At 34.5% G+C, this 24,787-nt stretch overlaps 1 protein-coding gene across 1 annotated transcript in view; it reads left to right on the top strand.

The window, feature by feature from the left end:
* Window positions 1-24,787, top strand: part of ATG4C (autophagy related 4C cysteine peptidase) — a 72,047-nt gene that overhangs the window by 26,412 nt on the left and 20,848 nt on the right. The window contains exons 5-10 of the mRNA XM_052637662.1: window positions 1,829-1,899; window positions 5,116-5,136; window positions 8,831-8,967; window positions 13,915-13,993; window positions 14,654-14,730; window positions 20,070-20,189. Of these exons, the coding sequence (XP_052493622.1) occupies window positions 1,829-1,899; window positions 5,116-5,136; window positions 8,831-8,967; window positions 13,915-13,993; window positions 14,654-14,730; window positions 20,070-20,189 (505 nt within the window). The remainder of the gene's footprint in view (window positions 1-1,828; window positions 1,900-5,115; window positions 5,137-8,830; window positions 8,968-13,914; window positions 13,994-14,653; window positions 14,731-20,069; window positions 20,190-24,787) is intronic.

The following is a 24,787-nucleotide window of genomic DNA, read 5'->3' as shown; positions in this document are numbered from 1 at the left end:
TTTGCTCATAGGTATGGATATCCAAGCTTTCTTTCTAACCAGGTTTTCACTAGACTGCCCTATTGAAATGTTCTTAAAACTAACAACTCTTTCAACCTTGGAACATGCATGACATTATAGTTTTTTTTTTTTTTTTAAACAGTGTAACCTGGGGGCTGTAATGTACTGATAGTGTAATGAAATGTCAAGAGCTAAAATTGATGTTTCCAGCATTTCTTTGCACACATCAAATTCTTGTGAATTTTAAATGTATGGGATTATTAATATAATTATATCATAGTAAAAGTAAAGGGTATGTGATATTCAGAGTACTTAGAAAAAAGTTGAAAGTCAAATTTCACTATACCTCAGGTTTATAGTGTCATTTACTACTGAAGTTTTAAAAAAATTATCTTATTTGTTGTATGTCCCATTATTATTATTAACTGAATCATTAATAATATCATCAAATTACAGCATGTTATAGTAAATTTAGTCCATTTAGAATAATAAACAAAATCCAAATTATTACAGTGTTTTTTTGCATATTAAAAGGCTTTATATTTTGTAGGCCAAATGCTTGCAGTTGAAAAAATATTTACCTAATGTTATTAAATAGATTATTAAGAATAATATCAAGTCCAGTTTAGTATGACATATATAAAAACATAATCATAAAAGCATAGTTTCTACTCTTCAAGATGTTATATTCTGTATCCCCAGGGATCAGGGCACTTTTTCTATAAAAGACCTGATAGTAAATAGTTTAGGCTTTTCAGGCTCTGTAAGGGCTCTATTGCTCATTTTTCTCATTTTTAAAAAATTTTTTTGTTTGAAAACTAAAAACCATTTTTTTGCCTCAGGTTGTACAGAAACAGGCCTCAGCTCATGTTTGAACTGTGGGCCATAATTTTCCATCCCTCTTTTATACTAGCACATAAAAACATGCAAAATAAGGCATATTAAAGTAAAAAAATATAAAGATACAGTTAAATAAAAGTATATATTTTTCTACAATTTGTGTAATTTCTTTTTACAGATATTATGGGTTTTTTTGTCATATCTTGTGAACCATTGAGAGCATTATATTCACTTGGAAAAATTTTTCAATTTGCAGTTTTACTTACAGAATTCTAAGACTTGAATAGGAAATTCATCTGTTCAGGTCCTATAGGTTTTTGAATGAAGGAAAAAAGTCATGTTATTGTTTAAAGAAAAGATAAAAAACTTTCTTAAGTGTACTAGAGAACAATCATATTTTGCTAATCAGTAATGTAATGGGCTTCCCTCATAGCTCAGTTGGTAAAGAATCCGCCTGCAATGCAGGAGACCTGGGTTCAATCCCTGGATTGGAAAGATCCCCTGGAGAAGGGAAAGGCTACCCACTCCAGTATTCTGGCCTGGAGAATTCCTTGGATTATACAGTCCATGGAGTCGCAAAAGTCAGACATGACTAAGCTACTTTCACTTTCATTTAATGTAAGTTAATATGAAGCAAACCTTGAAGCGTATTGTAATAGCACTTTTTAGAAAGCATTTAATATAGCCAGGGGAGTTTGTGAGCAATTGTTTTGGGAGGACTGGGTAGGGTTCATGCCTTTATACCCAAGAATTTTAAATTTTAAACTTATGTTTTTATGTTCTTTGAGTAATTTAGAGTAATATTCTACTTTGAAAAAATTGATGTGATTTTTTAAAAATACCATTCAAGTAATAGTTTTGAAAGCAGGCACTAAAGGTTAAATAGGAAAGTCAAGAAAATGTTGGCTTTCTTTTCCTTTAAATGAAATCTTTATTTATTAACTGGAAATGTTAGGATTTTAAAGGATAATCCTTTTTATTTTCTTAGAAAAGCAGTTGAAGAAGCAAGACATCCAGACTTAAAAGGAATCACTATTTATGTTGCGCAAGATTGTACAGGTGAGGAATCTATTATATAATTCTACTTTTTATCCACTTGTTTGGTTAGACCTTTTTAAAAATTAGGTATAATTGATATATAGCATTACATTAGTTTCAGATGTACAGCATAATTTGTGTTTGTATATACAAATTTGTATGTTGCATTGGTTTTAGATGTACAACAGTATTTGTATATATTGTGAAATGATCATAATAAGTCTAGTTAGCATCCATCACCATCCATTCTGTCCATTCCATTCTCGTTGTCCAGTTGTGTCTGACTCTTTGCGATCCCATGGACTGCAACTTGCCAGGCCTATCTATCCCTTACCATCTCCTGGAGTTTGCCCAAGTTCATGTTCATTGCATCAGTGATGCCGTCCAGCCATCTCATTCTCTGATGCACCATACATAGTTACAGATTTTTGTGTGTGTGATGAAAACTTTTAAATATACAATATATATTATTAACTATAGTCCCCATCCTGTATGTTACATTCTTATAATTTATTATCTTATAGCTAAGAGTTGTACCTTTTAACCCCCTTCACTCTTTCTGTCCCCCCACTTTACCTCTGCCAACCATCAGTCTGTTCTCTGTATCTATGAGCTTGGTGTTTTATTCATTTTGTTTTGCTTTTTAAGAGTCCACATGTAAGTGAGATGATAGAGTATTTGTGTTTCTCAGTCTGACTTATTATACTTAGTATAATGTTCTCAGAATCTATCCATGTTGTCACAAATGGCAAGATTTCATTCTTTTTTAAGGCTAAATAATATTCTTTTATATATATATATATATATATATATATAAACACATATACATACACCACATTTTCTTTATTCATTATTGATGGACACTTAGGTGGTTTCCATACCTTGGCTATTGTAAATAATGCTTCAGAAAACAAGGGGATGCATTTACCTTTTTGAGATAGTGGTTTTGTTTTCTTCAGAAAAATACCTAGAAGTAGAATTGTTAGATCATACTGTAGTTCTTTTTCTACTTTTTTTGAAGAACCGCTGTAGTGTTTTCCATAGTGGCCATGTTAATTTACATTCTCACCAGCAGTGCGCAAGGGTTCCTTTTGCTCCACATCCTCAACATTTGTTGTTTCTTGTCTTTTTTGATAATAACCATTCTAACAGCTGTGAGATGGTATCTCATTGTGGTTTGACTTGAATTTCTCAGATGGTTAGTGATGTTGAGCACTTTTTCATGTATGTGTTGGCCATTTGTATGGCTTCTTTGGAAAAATGTCTCTTCAGGTCTTCTGCTCATTTTAAAATTGGATTACTTTTTTTTTGATGCTGAATTGTATGCGTCTTTTTATATATTTTATATACAAATATTTTTGTCAGTCAGTCAGTTCAGTCGCTCAGTCGTGTCCGACTCTTTGCGACCCCATGAATCGCAGCACACCAGGCCTCCCTGTCCATCACCATCACCTGGAGTTCACTCAGACTCACGTCCATCGAGTCCGTGATGCCATCCAGCCATCTCATCCTCTGTTGTCCCCTTCTCCTCCTGCCCCCAATCCTTCCCAGCATCAGAGTCTTTTCCAAAGAGTCAACCCTTCACATGAGGTGGCCAAAGTACTGGAGTTTCAGCTTTAGCATCATTCCTTCCAAAGAAATCCCAGGGCTGATCTCCTTCAGAATGGACTGGTTGGATCTCCTTGCAGTCCAAGGGACTTTCAAGAGTCTTCTCCAACACCACAGTTCAAATGCATCAATTCTTCAGTGCTCAGCCTTCTTCACAGTCCAACACTCTCATCCATACATGACCACAGGAAAAACCATAGCCTTGACTAGACGGACCTTAGTCGGCAAAGTAATGTCTCTGCTTTTGAATATACTATCTAGGTTGGTCATAACTGTTCTTCCAAGGAGTGAGCATCTTTTAATTTCATGGCTGCAGTCACCAACTGCAGTGATTTTGGAGCCCCCCAAAATAAAGTCTGATAATGTTTCCACTGTTTCCCCAGCTATTTCCCATGAAGTGATGGGACCGATGCTATGATCTTCATTTTCTGAATGTTGAGCTTTAAGCCAACTTTTTCACTCTCCTCTTTCACTTTCATCAGGAGGCTTTTTAGGTCCTCTTCACTTTCTGCCATAAGAGTGGTGTCATCTGCATATCTGAGGTGATTGATATTTCTCCCAGCAGTCTGATTCCAGCTTGTGTTTCTTCCAGTCCAGCGTTTCTCATGTCCTCTGCATATAAGTTAAATAAGCAGGGTGACAATATACAGCCTTGACATACTCCTATTCCTATTTGGAACCAGTCTGTTGTTCCATGTCCAGTTCTAACTGTTGCTTCCTGACCTGCATACAGATTTTTGTATATTTTGTATATTAACCCCTTATCATATATGTGATTGCAAATATTTTCCTCTATTCAGTAAGTTACCTTTTGATTTTGTTGATGTTTTCCTTTACTGTAACAGAAGCTTTTTAGTTTGATGTATTCCCATTGTTTACCTTTGCTTTTGTTGCCTTATGATGCCCAATTAAAAAAATTATCACCAAAACCAATATCAAGGAGCCTTCTGCCTGTTGTCTTCTAGGAGTTTATGGTTTCAGGTCTTATGTTCAAATCTTTGATGATCCATTTTGGTTTAATTTTTGTGTATGGTATAAGATGGTGGTCCAGTTTTATTCTTTTGCATGTTGCCGTACAGTTGTCTCAACACCATTTATAATTAGATTTTTCAAAAGTATTTAGCTTATCCCAATTATACTGTAAATGATTATGAAGGTGGGGACCATGTTTTCACATTTTGGTTCCAACATGGTACCCTATGTAGGCACTTATTAAATATTTCTTGATTGAATATATACTATGAATTATAAGTTGCAATATTAAAATAAATTCTTGAGGAAAATTTCAGTATTTAAAATGACTACTTGGAAAAAGGTAGGTGGGAAAATGTAACATAAGTGTATACTTGGTATGCATGTCTGCCAAGTACCTCCTCATTGGTGGATTTGTTTCAAGGGAGGAAAATTCTCAGTTTGAGTTGTCTGTTACTAGTCCTTCAGTAAATCATCTGATCATGATGCAGGTATTGTCCAGAATGTAGCTTTGTTTTATTGTTTTGGGTCTTCTGTTTAATGACCAGTATTTATAGTAATTTTGAAACTCTATTGGGGATAAAATAGAGACCTTAATTTCCTGATAAAATAAAGTGTCTTCAAAATAAGCCATCTCATATTGTTTATTTATTACAGAAATGCTTTCAACAGAACAAAGTATGTTAATGTTGGGGAAAGTTAAGTTATACTTTAATTATGTTTAATATAAGGGTGTTTATAAGAAGTTTGAGAGTACCTTGGTAACTGACTAGTGCTGATAGTGTGGAAATAATGGTTAGCAAATAAACATGCATATTGTTTGGGCTTTTGTTAAGGTTAATTGGATTTTTAAGAAAGACTGATAAGCCAAGATTATAACCATATGAACATGAAAGTTTTAAGTTTTCAAACAAGTGTATGAATTTTGCAGATACTAAATTTGTTTTTCAGGTAGGAAATCTTACAAATAAAATGTACTGTGTTAAGAGTTCTAATTAAGCCAAAGTATGTACTTAAACAATCAGTCATTAGATAATTTATGAATTTGCCTTTTGCATTTTTATTGATATCAATCAGCTTTGGTCTTTAGCGTCACATACTGTTAATTAAAGATCACAAAGCTACTCAATATCTAGGTGATTTGTATAATTTGAAGTAGATATTTAAAATTTTGAACACTGATATTTAAAATTATAAAGGGAGAGTTTATATTGCTGTAGTGCATTTTGATAGATTTTGAGGTTAGAAATTAGGTGAAGCCAGAGTCAATTAATAATTAATTCCTCACCATTCCCCCATCTTCATTAGTGCGTTTTTTAAATTAGTGTTTTTAGAAGCTCCACTTTCTATTCATTTTCTCTTCCTCTCATTCTGTATTCTTTTCCTTTGTAATTACATATTTTTCCATGGCTTTAAATAGTTAGGACTATGCTCTATACACGAGGACTTTAAAACTGCATTTCTAGTGCTGCTGCTGCTGCTAAGTCGCTTCAGTCGTGTCCGACTCTGTGCGACCCTATAGACGGCAGCCCACCAGGCTCCCCCGTCCCTGGGATTCTCCAGCAAGAACACTGGCGTGGGTTGCCATTTCCTTCTCCAATGCATGAAAGTGAAAAGTGAAAGGGAAGTCGCTCAGTCTTGTCTGACTCTTAGCGACCCCATGGACTGCAGCCTACCAGGCTCTGCCGTCCATGGGATTCTCCAGGCAAGAGTACTGGAGTGGGGTGCCATTGCTACTTGTGTTAATATGAGGTAACTTGTATTTTCTGCCATCCTTAACTATTTCCATTTAGATGTTCTACAAGCACTTCAAATTCAGCACATTTAAAATTAAACCCATCATTTCTCTCTATACACAGCTCTTTTCTTACTTTCTGTTTTCTCTTCACTGATAGTATCATGTCCACATGCATGCTTACTTATTCTTGACTGTTTTCTTGTTGCTCATAATCTAGTCAGTCAACCAAGGCTTAACAAAGTATACTTGTAAAAAAACGGTTCTGAAATCTGTCCTCTCTTCTTTACTCTCATTGATACAGATCAGACCCTTATCTCTAACTAGGACTTGAACATGATTTCCCTTTCTCTTCTATTTCTCATTCATTTAGTCAGAAGATATGATCATGTCCCTTAATTTGAAAATCTATGACTGTCTGTTAACTCCAGTCTCAAGTTATTGTAGCATTGAAAATAAAGCACATGAAGTCCTTTACCAATTGTCTTAACCTACATTGCCAGCATCACCTGTCAACTGTCTTGCATGCTGGTACACCAAAGTACCATCAACCTGCACACCATTCCTTGGATGTATTATTATTACCTTTCTCCCATGTCTTTGCTGATATTGTTGCCTCTGCTTAGAATGCCCCTTATTATTAAAATGCTTTTTATTAACTCTTACTCATTCTTTAAGAACATGCTGTGAAGCCTTTTCCAGCTCCTATCAGGTAGAACTAGTTTATTATTCTGTGTTCTGTAACATTGTGGAAATACTTATATTAAATATTGCACTTGTAATTCATTTTTAATAACACCTTGTGCTTATCTGTAAGTCCTTGTAGATCAGTGTTGGGGGAAAGTACCAGAACTATTTGGTTGGGAATCACTTCTGTAATGAGCCTCTGTTATGGAATTGTACTGTTTTATAGTCCTTCCATGTGTTGAAAGTAGAGGGAAAATACCAAAACACTGAGGCAGACACTGTGAATTAAGGATCTTATTTGCATTTATATTTCCCTGGCATAGAAAGCTTCAATAAATAGTTGCCCCTCAATAAATGTGTGTTGAATGAAATAGAAGAGTAAGAAGAAATTGAAGAGTAAGAAGCACTTGATAAGGAAGAAATTATTGTCTATGCCAAGGGAATATTATTACTTTGTCTTTTTGCAACAATATTTGTCTCTGAAGGAGGCAGTCCTTTGGAAAAACCCATTTGACTGGAGTATTTATTAGTTCAGAAAAGTCAAAGATAGAAACGGTCTTGTCTGTACTATCTCAGAAAAGTGAGAGAATTTAAAGATTTATAATTAGCAGTTTTACTGAGTAGCTTGGCAAAAGTAAGATGAATTGAAACATGGAAAGAACTATTTTTCCATTTTTGTAGCTTTGGTGTAGACTGGCCATGGGAGGTACACAGTTCCTGTGTCCATATTTGGATTTACTCAATCTCGTGGCTTTACAGTACCATCTGTCTCCTGTCAGTTCCCAGATTTTTAGCTCCATCTCAGACCTGTTCCCAGATAGAGGCTTTTTATGTCCATAACTGCCTACTCATCATCTCTGCTTGCATATCTAATAGATACCTCAAGCTTAGCATGTCTAAAACTGAATTCCCGTTTCTCCTTCCTATATTTTCCCTTCCTACAGTCTTCTATGTCTTTGTAAATGGCAGCTCGCCTACTCTGTTTGCTTATATCAAAACGACGCCCATCATCTATGACTCCTTTTTCCTCTCGTATATTTGTTTAATGAATCATTTTTCACCACCTCCTCATGACCATCTTGTGACCATTCTGCATCTTGACAATTATTGCCTTTGCTCAGGCCACCATCGTCTGTTGCTGGATTCTTGCGGTGCCTTCCTAACTTCTCTGTGTTTCAGCCCTTGCCCTCTGCAGTCCTGTGCTAATAAACACAGGAACCACACTGATAAAATATAAATCCAGATCAGGACATTTGTTTCCTAAAAAACTCTTCAGTGGCTTCCCATCTTACTCAAAGTAAAAACTGAAGTCTTTATAATGGCTTTTTAAATTTCCTACCATCTGTCTTTGTTCTCTCTCAATTTGTAACCTTATCACCTAACCTCATTATCTACTATTGTACCCTTACTCACAGTCCCTCCAGCGGCGCTGGCCTCTTGGTCCTGGAACAAACTGTCCATGCTTCTGCCCTAAGACATTTGCACTTGCTCATCTTTCTATCTAGAATCTCTTCCCCCAGGTATCTGCACTTCTTGGTTTATTACTTTCTTTAAGTCTTGAGTTCCCTACCAGCTTATTTAAATTGTGCTCCATTTCAACATTTCCTATCCATCCTTCTTCCCCTGTTTTCCTTCAGAGCAGCTATCACCATCTGTCTTATCATATATTTTACTTATTTATTGTCTACTCTGTGTTAGAGGATATGCTCTATGAGGGTAGGGGTTTTTCTCCATTTTGCTCACGGCTGAAGACTCAGTGCCATATAATAGTTATTTGATAAATATATATTGAATGCATAAAGGATGTGGGTAATTTTTAACTCACTGAGACCTTGTTAATGATGTTAGAAATTGCATGACTGGCCATTGTTGGGAGAAAAATTAGGGTACAAGTGTTTCTGAAAATTATTTTTGTAAAATTTAATATGTATTAATTGTATTTTTTCTCAGTTTACAGTTCTGATGTAATTGATAAACAGTGCACTTCCATGGCCTCTGATAATACAAATGACAAAGCTGTTATTATTCTAGTTCCTGTTAGACTTGGTGGAGAAAGAACCAATGCCGACTATTTAGATTTTGTAAAGGTATGAAATAAGAACTAAAAAATTTTGAAGGCAATGCTAGCTAACCTGAAAAATACAGAAGGTTTGCGGTCTTTTTTCTATGAAATGGAATGATTTTATAGTTGTAGATTGATGATTTTATAGTTGTAGGTTATAAAATTTGACATTATAGATTTTAAATTTCAGTATTACAAGATCAGATGTGATTTGAAGAGTAAGGTGTTCTGTGACAAAATAAAAAGCCTTTTAATCTTCGGAGCTAATCAAGGGGATACAGTGCAGCAATGATCATAATCTGAAATATGTTTATAGTTCCTAGTATTCTTATGTGTGATTTTTAAATGTATGTACCTTTATTTATTCATAAACCCACATTAAACTATATCTAGGTAACTATTGAAACAAGATGAGTTTTAAAAATTACTGCTGCATTATCTTCTACTTTGTTTCATGTGCTATCATAAGGTCCATAAGTAGGAAGAATACTTATTTATATAGACAGAGGTGATGAAGGTAATGTTGGGGAGGTTCCAATTTTGTTTCCCTTATATTAACCAGTTACAAATCTGTTCTATTTCAGAACACATAATTTTTTTTTTTCAAAAGAACTGTCTAATTAGGTTATCTTGTCACAAAACTTCAACTTTTGAAATAGTCTGGTTGAATGTTTAATATTTATATTATTTGCATAGTTTTAATAAAATCAAGGCCAGAGATGGAATTCCTCTTTGAATGGACTGTTGTGGCATATACGATTCCTGAAATAAATTTTAGATTTGTACCTCACGTGAAACACAGTAATAGTCCCATACTGTGATCCCAATGTATATAGGTGGAACATGTATCCTCACTCTAGATTGTACTGATTCTAAAAATCTAGAGCAGTTCATTTCAATATATGGTATATGCAAGTCTTCTAGCTGATATCTTGGCTTTTCCTAATAGTTAATAAAAATTTGCAGGCTACTTGTTACTAATAATACCAGTGTGTGCATGCTGAGTTGCTTCAGTCGTGTCTGACTCTTTGCAACCCTGTGGACTGTAGTCCAGCAGGCTCCTCTATCTATGGAATTCTCCAGCCAAGAATACTGGAGTGGGTTGCCATGCCCTTCTCCAGGGGATCTTCCTGACCCAGTGGTTGAACCCATATCTCTTTTGGTCTTCTGCATTGGCAGGTGGGTTCTTTACCATTGGCGCCACTGTAACCAATAACTTATGAATCCACTAGATAAAAGTGGGGCTTTGATTTCTAATATGTGGACTCTTTAGTAGAATTTTTGGTGAAATATGAGAAGTTGTGAACCATTTCATGAGGGCTTTGAGATTTCTGGCATGCTATTATATCTCTTTTGTAACCAAATCTAAAATGGATTGCCTGAGAAGATCAGAAACTGAGGCAGTTTTGGAATCGACTTGCTAAAACCCCATTTCTGGTGAAAAGGGTGCAGATAGCTTCATCTGGCTGAGGGCTTTGCTGTTTGGCGGCATTGAGAACAGTTATCAGATGGCAGGACTGTGTAATCCTCTTGAGTGATTCATTGGAGTCTGCATTGTAGTGAAACAAACCACGGTTAGCTGTTAAAGTGATCCTTAGTACCTAGCATATAGGAGTTGCTCAACAGATACTTGTATAACACTTGTAATACAGATTTATCTCATTTTGCCCTCACACTAGCTGGGAACTCAATTGCCTTTATAAAAAAACAGAAATGACAAAAGTTAAGTGATAAGTTCAACTTCAGATAACAAAACTATTGACAGAGACCTGACCTTTTTTCATATGTTCCCGTAGAATCTGGACTTCCTAAAATGTAACATTTCTTTGAGCTTCTACTAATTTAATTTATGCTACAGTCCACTTTTAGAATAGTATTAATAACTATTAATATGTTTAAAGTTTTTGGTTATCAGGTAAAAATGTCTAAAATGGCTGAGTGAAGTGGGTGTCATGTTAGGTGTGGTGCTTGGTCACAGGATGGTTGGGTCAAAAGCCATAATGAGATCATGTAAAGAGCTATTCATTTAGGAGTGAAAAAAATAGCGTGTCTAATAGACCTGAAAGAGAAGTAATCGTCCTCTTCTTCCTCTTTCATTTCTGCTCACTTTTCTTCTGTATTTCCTCCTCCTCCACTTGTGCCTCCCTCACCTCCCCACTCACTCCCCCTCTGTCTTCTCCTCTGTCTGTGCTTCTTCCTCCTCCTTTGTCAGCACTGTATTTTTTCCTGCCAAACTACTGTACATTATACTCTCCAAAATTCACCATTCAATTCTATTTAAATTTATTAACCGAGGTAATTCCGTGGTATTTCAGAGATGGTACCATTGCCTGCTACATTCTGTGAGGAGCTTTATCAATCCCTACCACAAGAAGTTTACTTATTTATTTATTTTTAAAAGGACCTGGAATGAGGAAAATCCAATATGTTCTCTTTCTTCAGCAAGACAAATTAGGACTTTCCTTTTTTGACTGATTACTTCAGTCTTATTTATTGCTTCATGGATACAGCTCAATCAATGCTCACCGCTAGATAACTGTGAAAAAGCTTTTTTAGGAACTGTAAAATGTTTCAAGTTTCCAAAGATACAGCTTCTTATATGTAATGACATTTTAGCTCCTAATCTGCTTCTAAGTGTTTATTGCTAAATCTGCTCTATTTTGTTGAAAAGGAAATATAGATGTCAAGAAGCAAAGTCTTTCTTCCATTACCCAAAATCATTCTTTTTTCTGACAGTCTGTGATGATTCTTGCTATGCGTTTTTTTCTTTTTACTCTCGACTTTGAGGGACTTAGAACTTTTACTTTCTCCTGGGTCCCTGTATCAGAAACATTGTATTTCAGCTGATCAGATTACCTCAGGTCGAAGGCACTCTCTAATTGTGTTAAAGATCTTTATTTTGGGGGAACACAATAGAATAATAGGACTGAGAATAGAATGATAATAACAGAATAATAACAAATATTATTATCAAGATTTTTGGTATAATTGCATCTTAATTAATTTTTGTTGTTGTTGTTACTTAGTCGCTCAATTGTGTCCGGTCTGTCTCTTTTGTGACTGTAGCCCACCAGGTTCCTCTGTCCTTGGGATTTTCCAGGCAAGAATACTGGAGTGGGTTGTCACTTCCTTCTCCAGAGGATCTTCCTGACCCAAGGATTGAACCTGCGTCTCTTGCATTGGCAGGCAGATTGCATATCACGGAGCCACCTGGGAAGCCCCAATTGATTTTTCTGTTTAATTTTTTCAGTTGCAGTTCTCCTTACGCCACAAAAAGCACCTCTATGATATTTTCACAAAGTATACAGTTTGCATCCATTAAACATTGTAATATAGATCTATAGTTATTGATAGGAAGATGTTTAAGAGATCATGAATGACAAAAGTTACAGTGGCATATGTTATATAATGACATGTATATATATATAATTATATTTATAAATCTATATGTGAATATATGTAATATAGACAGATGTCAACAAGGTATTCCCCTAAATGTGGTTAATGATGAACTCTGAGTGTTGGTGTTTTGAGAAATTTTTGCTTTTTGATTTATTTTCTGTGTGTGTTTTTCAGTAAACCACCACATTACTATTTTTAAGAAAATCGTTAAGTTTAAACAAAACTGTTCTGTTTACTTGTTAAAAGAAAAAAGCATTTGTTTACACAGTCTATTTTTGTGTCTTCTAGATTTTGAAACATCCTCTCATTTAAGAGAAGGGAAGTTTATTGTTTAATACTTTGGGGGGTTTATAGCATAAACTTTATTAGTGTTTTCTACCATAATATATGCTAAAATAAATATAGAAGCTATTGACAGTTTCTACATTAATAGAATATGGATATTAATTGATTCCACTGGGCATATTTTTAAATGACTCTACTCCATGGACATGATTTTTTTTTTTTAAGTATAGAATTATTTAGGCCAGAATTATTCTCTGTTGGTCCAGTGGTTAAGAATCTGCCTTGCAGTGCAGGTGACGCAGGTTTGATCCCTGATCAAGGAACTAAGGGGGCTTCAGCTTCCCTGGTGGCTCAGCAATAAAGAATCCTCCTGCAATGCAGGAGATGGGGTTTGATCCCTGGGTTGGTAAGATACCCTGGAGAAGGAAACTCACTCCAGAATTCTTGCCTGGGAACTATCATGGACAGAGGATCCTGGTGGGCTGCAGTCCATCGGGTCGCAAAGAGTCCCACATGACTTAGTGACTAAACAACAACAGGGGAACTAAGATCCTACATGCCTTCGGGCAACTAAGCCCACACAGCACAATTGAGCTGGTGGGATGCAACAAAAGGTCCCCTGTGCTGCAACTAAGACTCCACCCAGCCAAAATAATAAATGAATTAATTAATTTTAAAAAAGAATTGTTTGACCCATCTTAAGTAGATGCTTAGGGAACTACTAAATGATTTATTGAGGTATCATTGGTATTTTATGATTAGTAAAGTAAACTGACTTTAAATACAATAATATTTATTCTTTTCCTTGGATTAGGTTGTTTTCATTAGTCCGTTTTTATTCCAAATGAAGTAGCACAAAATTTTTGTCAAGTGAACACCATTGATTAAAAATGATTTTTAGTTTGTTAAGACAAGTTTCAGTGAAAACAAGGGACAATGTCTAATAATTACTTCTAGCATTTCACAAAATGTGATGAAAATATTACATTGATCACAGCAAAGTTGCACCAACTAACTGACAGGCCATATGTTTTGACTTTGGCAGAAATGTTTATTGCCTTTCCATAGTTATGTTGTTTATAACTGGCACGTAGTAACTGTTTAAAATTGGTAAATGGAAGATAGTTTGGTAGACTAAAGGGTTTCAGAACATGGGGGAAAATGTAATAAAAATAAAAGTGATGGTGAAAAATTTGCAGACTACTACTGGTAATATAAATTTAGTTGTTTTGAATAATTATCATTTGTCTCTTGACCCTAAATCTGAATTAATTTATTTTGGCAGGGAATTTTAAGCCTTGAATATTGTGTGGGTATTATTGGTGGCAAACCTAAACAGTCATATTACTTTGCTGGATTTCAAGGTTAGTGCTTTAGTAAAGTATATTTCTTCTTTGTTTTCTTTTAAAAGTCAGAAAGTTAACATAGGATCATCCAGAAACAGGATGAGTAACGGAGCAAAATGAGTACCTTATAAATTCATCAGTCCTGCCATAGCCATTCATTTGTCATTTGGTCCATAGTATAATTGGATTCTGTAAAATGTATATTTAATGTCTGTTATTGCATAAACAAGGCATAATTTATTGATTTTTACTAAACTTTAGAAGACATTGCTGCTATATTCTGGCAGTTGCTATTTACATATTTACCTTATACCAGTTTTAGTGGTGCTAGTTGATGATAAAATGACAAGCAATATGTTCTTCCTGTCAGGATAAAGTAATGCAATACATTTTTCATATGCAAACTGTAGAATATAATTGTGTGTTTGTGAAAGTAATTTTATCACCAAAAATTAAATGACAGTCTCATCACTTTATAAAAATTCTGCTTATACAAGCATATTTGATTATGCAAAAGTTAATCTGTCCTGTGCAAACCTATGTTTCAGTCAATGAATATCAGTCTGGCAAGCTGTTACTCCCAGATTTTTTTCAGCTATTCTACATAGAAATTGGATTGTAAGCAGTGTAATAATAAGGTGTTTTTTGAATTACTTGTCTTCTGTTTTGTCCTTGTAGATGACAGTTTGATTTACATGGATCCTCATTACTGCCAATCTTTTGTAGATGTCAGCATAAAGGATTTCCCTCTTGAGGTACTGTGGATAAAGAGCTGGGACTGTTTTCTTACCATATGAAGCAAACTCTTAATTATTCAGAGATGTGCTAAGCAGCTATGCTTTTATGGTATTCCAAGTTAATAATAAATATTTTACTAATTTACAAAGCCATAATACATACAGTGGTCAAAGGTTAGATAATTTGTTGCTGAATTTTAATTTATAATACACTCTCTTCTTCATTTATCTTTGTCTCTAACTTGTTAGATATCCTAGCCCTACCAAAATAAATGATCAAGCTTCCAAGTAGTTTTGTACATATACAGCTGAACAGTAGTGAAGAATTTAAAATGTTAGACATGTTTAAAGAAAGAAAGAAAGGGGGAAAAAGAAAAAGAAGACAATGGAGTTGGGTTAGAATGACAAAATGATTGAAGGAGAGTATAACATTATTTTGCTTTAAGTATGTAATTAAGACAAGTTTCAGTGAAAACAAGAACAATGTCTAATAACTAGCATTTCAGTAATTAAGTCTTAGCCTCTAGTTAAGTTTCCATAAATTTTACTTGGGTTTCTAATATTTATTTTAGCTTTGGTTTCTTAAAGTCTTCTTTTCCTTCCTGAAGTCCTTCCTTCCTAAAGTCTTTCTTTCCTTCCTTCCATTTTCTGAGCCAGCATTTAGAAAATTTTTAAATTGGATTTACAATGTTTTGTTAGTTCCAGCTGTACAGCAAAGTGAATCAATTATACTTGTATAGGATTATATTTCAGAAAATTTTGAGAGTGCATAAATGAGAAATGTAACTGTTACATGGTTTCAGTTCTTATTTTCCCAGTTGATGCTTTTAGAGACTTTTAAAGTCATCTTAATTACTTGAGTGGCACATGGATCACTAATTCTCCAGGGCTTGGCAAGTTGGAAATGTGGTTTAGTACTTTGTATAAGTAATAGCTTGCTAGCTAATATTAATATGTAATAAGTATATAAGGGGTAGATTATGAAGATGGATAAAACATAAGATTAAAATCTGGTACTAAGTGATAGATTATAAAACAGCCTAGCATTTTTTGTAGACCATTATCTCAGCTAAAGTACGGGCCAGAGAACAGCTTTGCTTTCTACTTTCTTCCTTCACTATATTTTGCATATAAACTTTAGTAAGTATTTCCGGTTGACTGATTAATTCTGTGGGAGGCACTCTAGAATTGTGCTATGTGAACCACACTGTAAATCTGTTTCTGCTGCATAGTGATCTTGTGGCACTGATTCCTGTGTCCTCAGTTACATTTCCCATGTGGCTGTGTCAAATTGACTCCTTAAAAAAAATAAATACTTGAGATTTAGATGGAAACTTGTTCATAGTGCTCTAAGCATTATCTAAAATAGGCAAATTAAAAGATTATTAGTGTCGGGTGTTTTGACCAGTAGAAAGAGATTATTCATCTGATATTTTGAGAGACTCTACAAAGATGCCAGGTCAGTGAATATCCATGTTATTCACACTGTTATTAACGAATGCCTACACAATCAATATTAGGAAGGTGGTAGCTCACTGGGAGACTGTTGCAACACTTCACAGGTGAGTCAATAGAAGCTTGAAGTGGGAGGTAGTGGGAATGGAAAATAATTTGATTTTAAGAGACTTTGTAAAGTAAAATTTGGTGAAATTAGGTAACTTCTTAAAAGCACAGAAGCACTTATTTTTTATATATTGAGATGCCAGAAAGTGGGTTTAAGATGAGATTTAGCAGTGAGGCTGTGTTAAACTGTGGGTTTTCATTGTTAGTAGTTAAATCAGGGCAGAGTTTCAATTGTTTGGATGAGAGGACTAGTGGATATACATTATCTTATACATATTTATAATATATATGTATGTATGTATATATTTAAGTTAAGATTTCTTAAACCAGAAACTATTGCTTCATGCTATTTCTGATATACTTTCAGAGTGACTGATTCTATCTCTTTACAAATACTGAAAATATTTTATTATTAAGGTATTGTTGTACTGTTCGTTCTTGTTTAGTCGCCAAGTCATGTCTGACTCTTTTGTGACCTAGGCTCCTCTGTCTATGTCCAAGGCAAGAATACTGGAGTGGCTTGCCATTTCCTTCTCCAAATATTGTATTATCTTAATATTAACATTCTACTAATAAGGTTAAAAAAACCTTATTACAGATATGTTAGTCTCTTCTGATTGCTAGGCCCCCAATTCCAAGTTTCAGGTTTTAGGAGGTGTATACAGTGGTGACTGTTTTAATATATTCTTTTAAATTCAAAGCATAGTGGCACTAAAGCTATTAGAATGATGTGATGTGATTATGTAGATAGATGAGTGAATTTCTCAGTGAAAGATGTACCCTTTATGAATTACCCATGTGAACTGCAGTGAGTAGGAGGTGCTTTTTAGTAAGGATGTATTCTCTAATTAATTATCTTAGGAAGTTTTATCTAAATCACCAAATAACAGAGCTACACCTAAAATTATTTGTTTCAGTATTATTTGTATGTTTAGGTAGTAGAACCCACTCTTTGATATAAGTCTGGAAGAGTACCTACCATTTGGTAGGTGCCTAATTTTTTGAGGCAATGAATAAATATTGTATTAGAAAAATGAAATAAATAGGAATTGACTCGCTCTGGCCAGTTTTTTCAGAAACGTAAGTGCAGAAGTGTATCTAGTGATACTTACTAAAATGTGTTTCAGTAGAAACTGCTACTCTTACCAAATCATCAGAATTTTAAAAACTAGAATTGTGCTAAAAAGTTTTAGTTTTTAAAACCTAAAAAATCTAAGTGCATGCTGCTGCTGCTGCTAAGTCGCTTTAGTCGTGTCCGACTCTGTGTGACCCCATAGACAGCAGCCTACCAGGCTCCGCTGTCCCTGGGATTCTCCAGGCAAGAACACTGGAGTGGGTTGCCATTTCCTTCTCCAGTGCATGAAAGTGAAAAGTGAAAGTGAAGTCGCTCAGTCATGTTCAACTCTTAGTGACCCCATGGACTGCAGCCTACTAGGCTCCTCCGTCCATGGGATTTTCCAGGCAGGAGTACTAGAGTGGGGTGCCATTGCCTTCTCCTCTAAGTGCATAGTGCAGAGAATTATCACAGAGTGAACAGAGCTGTGTAATGCCACTTGGGAAAAATACCTTTAAGTCTAAGTTGTTCTACAATAAACAGAATTGATTCTGAATTATAAATTAATCTTGGTTTGATTTCAGAATATTTTTGGGTGAACAAAAAATATGATTTAAATGGTATAAAATGCCTCTCTGTAATATGAGTCCTAGTACTCATGTAGGAACACCAGATAGTGCAGTTTCAATCATCAGATATTTATATTTGTTTTTGTGAATAATTTTAAGTTTTCTATAGATATGAAAATAACTATGCTTAACTAGTGTTTGTCATTATTATCTATGGTGATGGAGACAACCAGTGAAGTAGCACTAAGCCTATATTGGTTTAGTCTTAATGGTTCTTAATGAAAACTTTAATCAATGCTTTAATATAATTTAGGGCATCCATGTAGACAAGTTAAGAAAATACTTTGTTGGACCATACAAACTTTTGATTCTTCTTTCTTATCCCCAGGTAGTGAAAACTAAACAAGCATTTCTTTATTACTGACTTTGGAAAGAGGGGCAAATGACTATTGTTAGATATCTTGTATGTCAAATAATTTTTGTTTTGTAAATATGACCTAGAACTGTCCGAGCCTAATACTCTTGTATATTGTTAACTACCAGATTTACCTAGCTCTTCTATACCTTTCCAGATCTGTTTTTTAATATCTCTTTATAAACAAAATCGGTAAAACAATGTTAGAAAAGTCTAGCTAAGACAGTACTCATATTGATTAGAAAGATGGACATTCCAGTTTAGCTGGGTTGAGTCTTACTGTACAGTAAGTGTTAGCTAAGGGTTTCATAGTAGTCATAGTTTTAAAAACACATTTGTTTGGTTATTTACTAGCATGATGTTGGATTTGAATCTAATATATGACTGAACTATTGATAAGGGGGGAAAAACAGTTTGAATGTATTCATTTTGCATATCCTCTGGTGATAATATGGAATATTAATGGGATCACAGGATATATTTAGGTGGAGAGAAAAGAGTGGTTTTGATTGATCTTCCATGAACATAAATATAAAAGTCTATATTTTTCTGCCTTTTTATAGATAATTCCAAGTTTAAATCCCTTAGTTTTAGGCATTAAATATAGGGAAATTTTAAGTTTATGGATTTATATCCAGCCTAGATTATTTCTTGAGCAGCTTATTTTTTAGTTAAAAATATAAAATATAAAATGAAGAATTCCTCATACCTGTTTCCCATCTGCCAGGTTTTCTCCCTTTTCTCTAACCTTGTTAATTTTTGTATATCCTATGCAAATATGAATATATATTTTATGGCCCTCCTTTTTAACATAAACATCCTTTTTCTTATACATACAAAAAAAAAAATCTGGTAGCATTTTTAAGGACAAGTATCTGAGCATTTATGCAGTTAAAAAATGTTTTAAACCAAGTACTAGAGTGTCATGGTGAAGAAAAAAGATCAGAATGATTAGCTTTATATTCTACCCTTTTACTACTTTTTCATTCTCTAAAGATAATCAGATTCTACTAACAGCCACAGCCTACTGGCGAAAGTAGAGAGTCGAGAGCAGCATTTTTGAGCCATTTGTATCTTTAACACTGACTACTAGAGAAGAGTGAACTAAGGGAAGAGGGCAAGGACCATAGTAGAACAATTTTCACCTTATCCTGTGTGGAACTAAACAAGAACTTGAGGTAAAGCTCAGTAGAAGAGTGGGTTGGGACAGTGTGCAATTATGTGCTGATTGTGTCAATTGCTAAAACTCTCAAGCTGACCTCTTCATATCATCATGGAACATTTTCATGAACCTGCATATTTGTTTACAAAGTGTTGGTTTTCTTATTCAAAGGTTTATAAATATTTTAAAAATCTCTTAACTGAACAGACTTAATTGCACTTTCATAGAAATAGCTAACTTGATTCTAAACATTGTACTAGCCTATTCATGTCTTTTTCAGAGATACATTTTTTTCCCTTCTGCAAGTGTTAGAAATGCACCCTGCTTTTGACACACTTCTTTTCTTTTGCAGAATGGCACTAATGTGTAAGGTGGAGATTTGGTAAACTGAATGTACACAATGTTGGCTCTTATGTTTTACAACTTTGGAGACTGGGAGGGATCATCTGCATAAGATATGCTAAAACACCATTTGAAAGCATGTTTATAGTTTGAAGGATAGCTAGATAGCAAATTTTAAATGAAGTGATATTTTTGTATATAAAGTCCATTAAATAAAACTAAATTAATCCTAAAGAACTTTTAAAATTACAGACATTCCACTGCCCTTCTCCCAAAAAGATGTCATTTCGAAAAATGGATCCTAGCTGTACAGTAGGATTTTACTGTCGAAATGTTCAGGACTTCAAACGAGCTTCTGAAGAAATCACTAAGGTACTTTTATTTTAAATATTATAATATTTGTAAATGATCTAATTTTTATTAGAGATAGCCTATCAGAAGACAAAAATATATAATTTATAATATGGTTATAAAATTTCCCCTTGAATGTTAATATTATTAGGAATATTGTGAGCCAGAAAATATAACTATTTGGGGATTCCTAGCCTTTGAGGGTGGTGAAACCACTTTTTGACTAGTTGAAAGTATTGACTGATCCACTAGGTGGCACTGTTGAAATAAAAATCTCTGCAAACTGTAGCCATGTGCAAGTAATTAGGTTATATTTTATTTGAAGATTTTAAAAGGGCAATACCTTAGGGGGTAGAAAAAAATTAATGAAGTATTTGATCAAGCCAAATTGTGCATTATTTCTTGTTAGTCCAAGTGCTTCTTTGATTTTTTTTTGAAGAGAAATGGTATTTTTGGATTTCTCAGAACTGCTTTATCAAATGAGCTGTGTTGTTACCTTCCAATAAGCTTGTTTAATCTGATCTGTTCTACTTATAGGATCTCTGAAATAGGTTTATTTGACTCCTCTTATTACCTTTAAACTTCTGCATTTTTCTGGCCATTGAGTACTGCTAAAATATTTATAGGGCCTTAAGATCTGTGTATATTTAGTAGTTTGGAAAGATTACTTATTTAGCAAGTAAGCATAATTGGATGGCTCTCTTTATTAGTATCAATAGTTACAGATTATCATTTATGGTATTTAAAGCCAGTACTAGAATCATTTTTAGGAATTCTTAACTTGAGCTCAGTTATAATAGTGTGCCTTATAACTGCTTTATTTCCAGTTAATTTTATTCAGGAAAATGGACATACTGGGTTAAAATTTTACTTTTATAATGTAAAAATAGAATGAAAAAGTTAAACAAAAAGTTTCATTTGAGCTAGGTTTAGTTTACTTGACTTGTCCATGTAAAAGAGGAAATTTAACAGAAATATGACAGAAAAATGAATGAGAAGAGGAGAAAATGAGGTATGTGAGAACGTTTTCTTATTCCTCATTTCTCACAGTTGTCGTCTTTTCACTCTCCTTTTCAACCTGAAGGGCCAAGTGAACATAAGGAAATATGTTTTATCCATTTTCTCTTTTTTATCACTTGAAATTAGTATATACATTTGTATATTTCATTTTGACAATGGTCTGTCTTTATAAGGTGTTATGTATGTACTAAAATTTACAGATGCAGATGATGCTATAATATAGATTGATGTTGATGAACATTTTTCCATTAAAAAGTCCCATTTCTGTTTGCGTTAGTTTATTTTCTATCTAGGTTGAAATAAGTATATTTAGAACAGCGAAGTAATTACCTCTGGAGTAGAAAATAGCCCAAATTACTATTACCAAATTGAAAAACAATTATATTCATAAATGAGTTGCATGTTGATATTTTCTGATTAAAAACATGGTTTTGTGGGTTTTATACTAATAATTATAGTTTTTATGCTGGAAAACTACTTAGAAGTTATTGCACTTGATGTATCCTAGTGATATGCAATGTTAAAGCAAAGAGAAATCATGCTGAAATATATGGAAGTATTGAGAATTTTGCTAGAGTCTATTAACTTTGGTTTAATTATACTGTTGTTCTTAAGTTCATAGCGTTTTATAGCAATATCAAAAACTCACTTTGTCAATTAATAGCTCGATCATTTACTTTTGCTTGGAAGATGGTAAATTAAGCAGCTTTCCTTCTTAAAAGCTGAATTTGGCATTTGTAAACTGTAATATTTTTTCTTTGAAAATTAAAACTTCTTAAATTATTTGTTTCTATATAGGATATGTTTTCAGTTTTCTCATTTTGAAAATGACACCAGATAATGTAGATTCTCATGTTTAATTTGTAATGCTATACGAATGGATATTCTAATGCTTTTGCCACATGAGTTTTAAATGTTAATAAAACTTGTTAAATTAATTCAGTGTTTAGCAGAGCTCAGTCCAGCAAGTATCTGAATAACTATCATGTTGAAATCATAAAATGACCAAGCCATAATCCCTGCTTTTGCCCTCAAGTGGCATTTATAGTTCAGGAGGCAGAATAAGAGAAGATAGGCATTACATTGAATGTGATAAGCATTCATACAGAAATAGAAATAAATCGATAGGGGAAGGAAGAAGGTTAAAATGAGAGAGATGTCACATCCAAGTCAAAGTTCTTTATTGTGATGGTGATATTTAATATGGGCCTTAAAGTGTAGGCTTAATATCTCTTGGCTCAGGGAGAAGGGAGTGTGCTTCAAGCAGAGGAAATAACAAAAGGAAAGGTTGGTACCAGAAAAGAAAAATATAGTTTCTTTAGAAAATGGCAGATAGTCCAATTTGTTAGGGGCCATGGATACATATAGGGCAGGATTTCTATCTTCTAATGGCCTGAATCAGAAGTCTTAGAGATTTGGCCTGGGACCCTTCATTTCTAACAAACCTCCCAAGTAACATTGTACATCAAATTTGAGAACCACTGATATACAACCCAAGGTGTAATACTTGAAGTTTTTAGATGACAGTAGGACAAATACTCTTAATACTTATATATATATGTGTATTCATAATAGAAAAGTATAGCTGGCTTATTAAACATGTGATTTCCTCCTTATCATTGACCTGTACAAAACTATTTGAGTCAAAATTCTGAAAAGAGGGACTTCCTTGGTGGTCTAGTGACTAAGACTCTGCACGCTCCCATTGCAGGGGGCTTGAGTTCAATGTCTGATTGGGGAACTAGATCCCATATGCCACACCTAAGACTAAGTGCAGCCAAATAAATTAATTAGTTAAAAAAATAAAATTCTGAAAAGAGAAATGTTCATTAATTGTAATAGAGATGACATGTATAGTGAAAATAAGGAAACACTATAGTAAATAATAAAGGATGAGGCTAGAAAAGGAGTTTGGAATAATATTGTAGAGAGTTTTGAATGCCAGGCTGAAGTAGTTTGTACTTTTACAATATGTTGACATTATTAGACTAGTTTTTAAAAATGTCAAGCATACAGAAATACAGAGGATAGCATAATAAATACCCATGTGCTATCATTAAGCTTATGGGAAAGTAAAGCCCTCATATATTATTGAAGTGTATTACCGTTCCCCAGTCTTATTCCCTTATTTCCTTCCAAGTGGCAGCCACTATCCTAAATTAGTGTAAATTAGTATACTTGATATATCCATAAACAAAATATACTGTTTTCTATGTTCTTAAACTTATCATTAATTATATACTTATATAAAAAAGTATATATCCTTTTGCAACTTGCTTTTTCATTTGACTGACTTGGAGATTTTATCTGTTCATGTTGGTCTAGCTGATTCATTTAAACTGCAGAAGAGTAATACTTTTTACAAATCTGTCACTTCAGTCACTCAGTTGTGTCCGACTCTTTGTGACCCCATGGACTGCAACACCCCAGGCTTCCCTGTCTATCACCAACTCCCGGAATTTGCTCAAACTCATGTCCATCGAGTCGGTGATACCATCCAACCGTCTCGTCCTCTGTTGTCCCCTTCTCCTCCTGCCTTCAGTCTTTCCCAGCATCAGGGTCTTTTCAAATGAGTCAGTTTTTTGCATCAGGTGGCCAGAGTATTGGAGTTTCAGCTTCAGCATCAGTCCTTCCAATGAATATTCAGGACTGATTTCCTTTAGGAATGACCGGTTTGATCTCCTTGCCGTCCAAGGGACTCTCAAGAGTCTTCTCCAACACCACAGTTCAACAGCATCATTTCTTCAGTAGGTTTCTTTACAGTCCAACTCTCACATCCATACATTGTGTTGCTTGGTGCTGCTAAGTCGCTTCAGTCATGTGCAACTCTGTGGAACCCCATAGACAGCAGCCCACCAGGCTCCGCCGTCCCTGGGATTTTCCAGGCAAGAACACTGGAGTGGGTTTCCATTTCCTTCTCCAATGCATGAAAGTGAAAAGTCAAAGTGAAGTTGCTCAGTCGTGTCCGACTCTTAGCAACCCCATGGACTGCAGCCTACCAGGCTCCTCCATCCATGGGATTTTCCAGACAAGAGTACTGGAGTGGGTTGCCATTGCCTTCTCCACATCCATACATGACTACTGGAAAAATCATAGCTTTGACTAAACGAGCCTTGTTGGCAAAGTGATGTCTCTGCTTTTTAATATGCTGTCTAGGTTGGTCATAGCATTTCTTCTAAGGAGCAAGCATCTTTTAATTTCATGGCTACAGTCACCATCTGCAGTGATTTTGGAGCCCCAAAAAATAAAGTCTGTCACTGTTTCCATTGTTTCCCCATCTATTTCCCAAGAAGTGATGGGACCAGATGCCATGATCTTTGTTTTTTGAATATTGAGTTTTAAGCCAACTTTTTCACTCCCCTCTTTCACTTTCATCAAGAAGCTCTTAGTTTTTCTTTGTTTTCTGCCATAGGGCGGTGTCATCTGTGTATCTGAGGTTATTGATATTTCTCCTGGCAGTCTTGATTCCGGCTTGTGCTTCATCCAGGCTGGCATTTTCCATGATGTACTCTGCATATAAGTTAAATAAACTGGGTGACAATAGATAGCCTTGATGAACTCCTTTCCCAATAAACCAGTCTGTTGTTCCATATGTAGTT

The sequence above is a fragment of the Budorcas taxicolor genome, chromosome 3 (assembly GCF_023091745.1).
Source record: "Budorcas taxicolor isolate Tak-1 chromosome 3, Takin1.1, whole genome shotgun sequence".
Lineage (NCBI taxonomy): Eukaryota > Metazoa > Chordata > Mammalia > Artiodactyla > Bovidae > Budorcas > Budorcas taxicolor.
The sequence above is the reverse complement of the archived record's forward strand: the minus strand, read 5'-3'. Positions and strand labels throughout refer to the sequence as shown.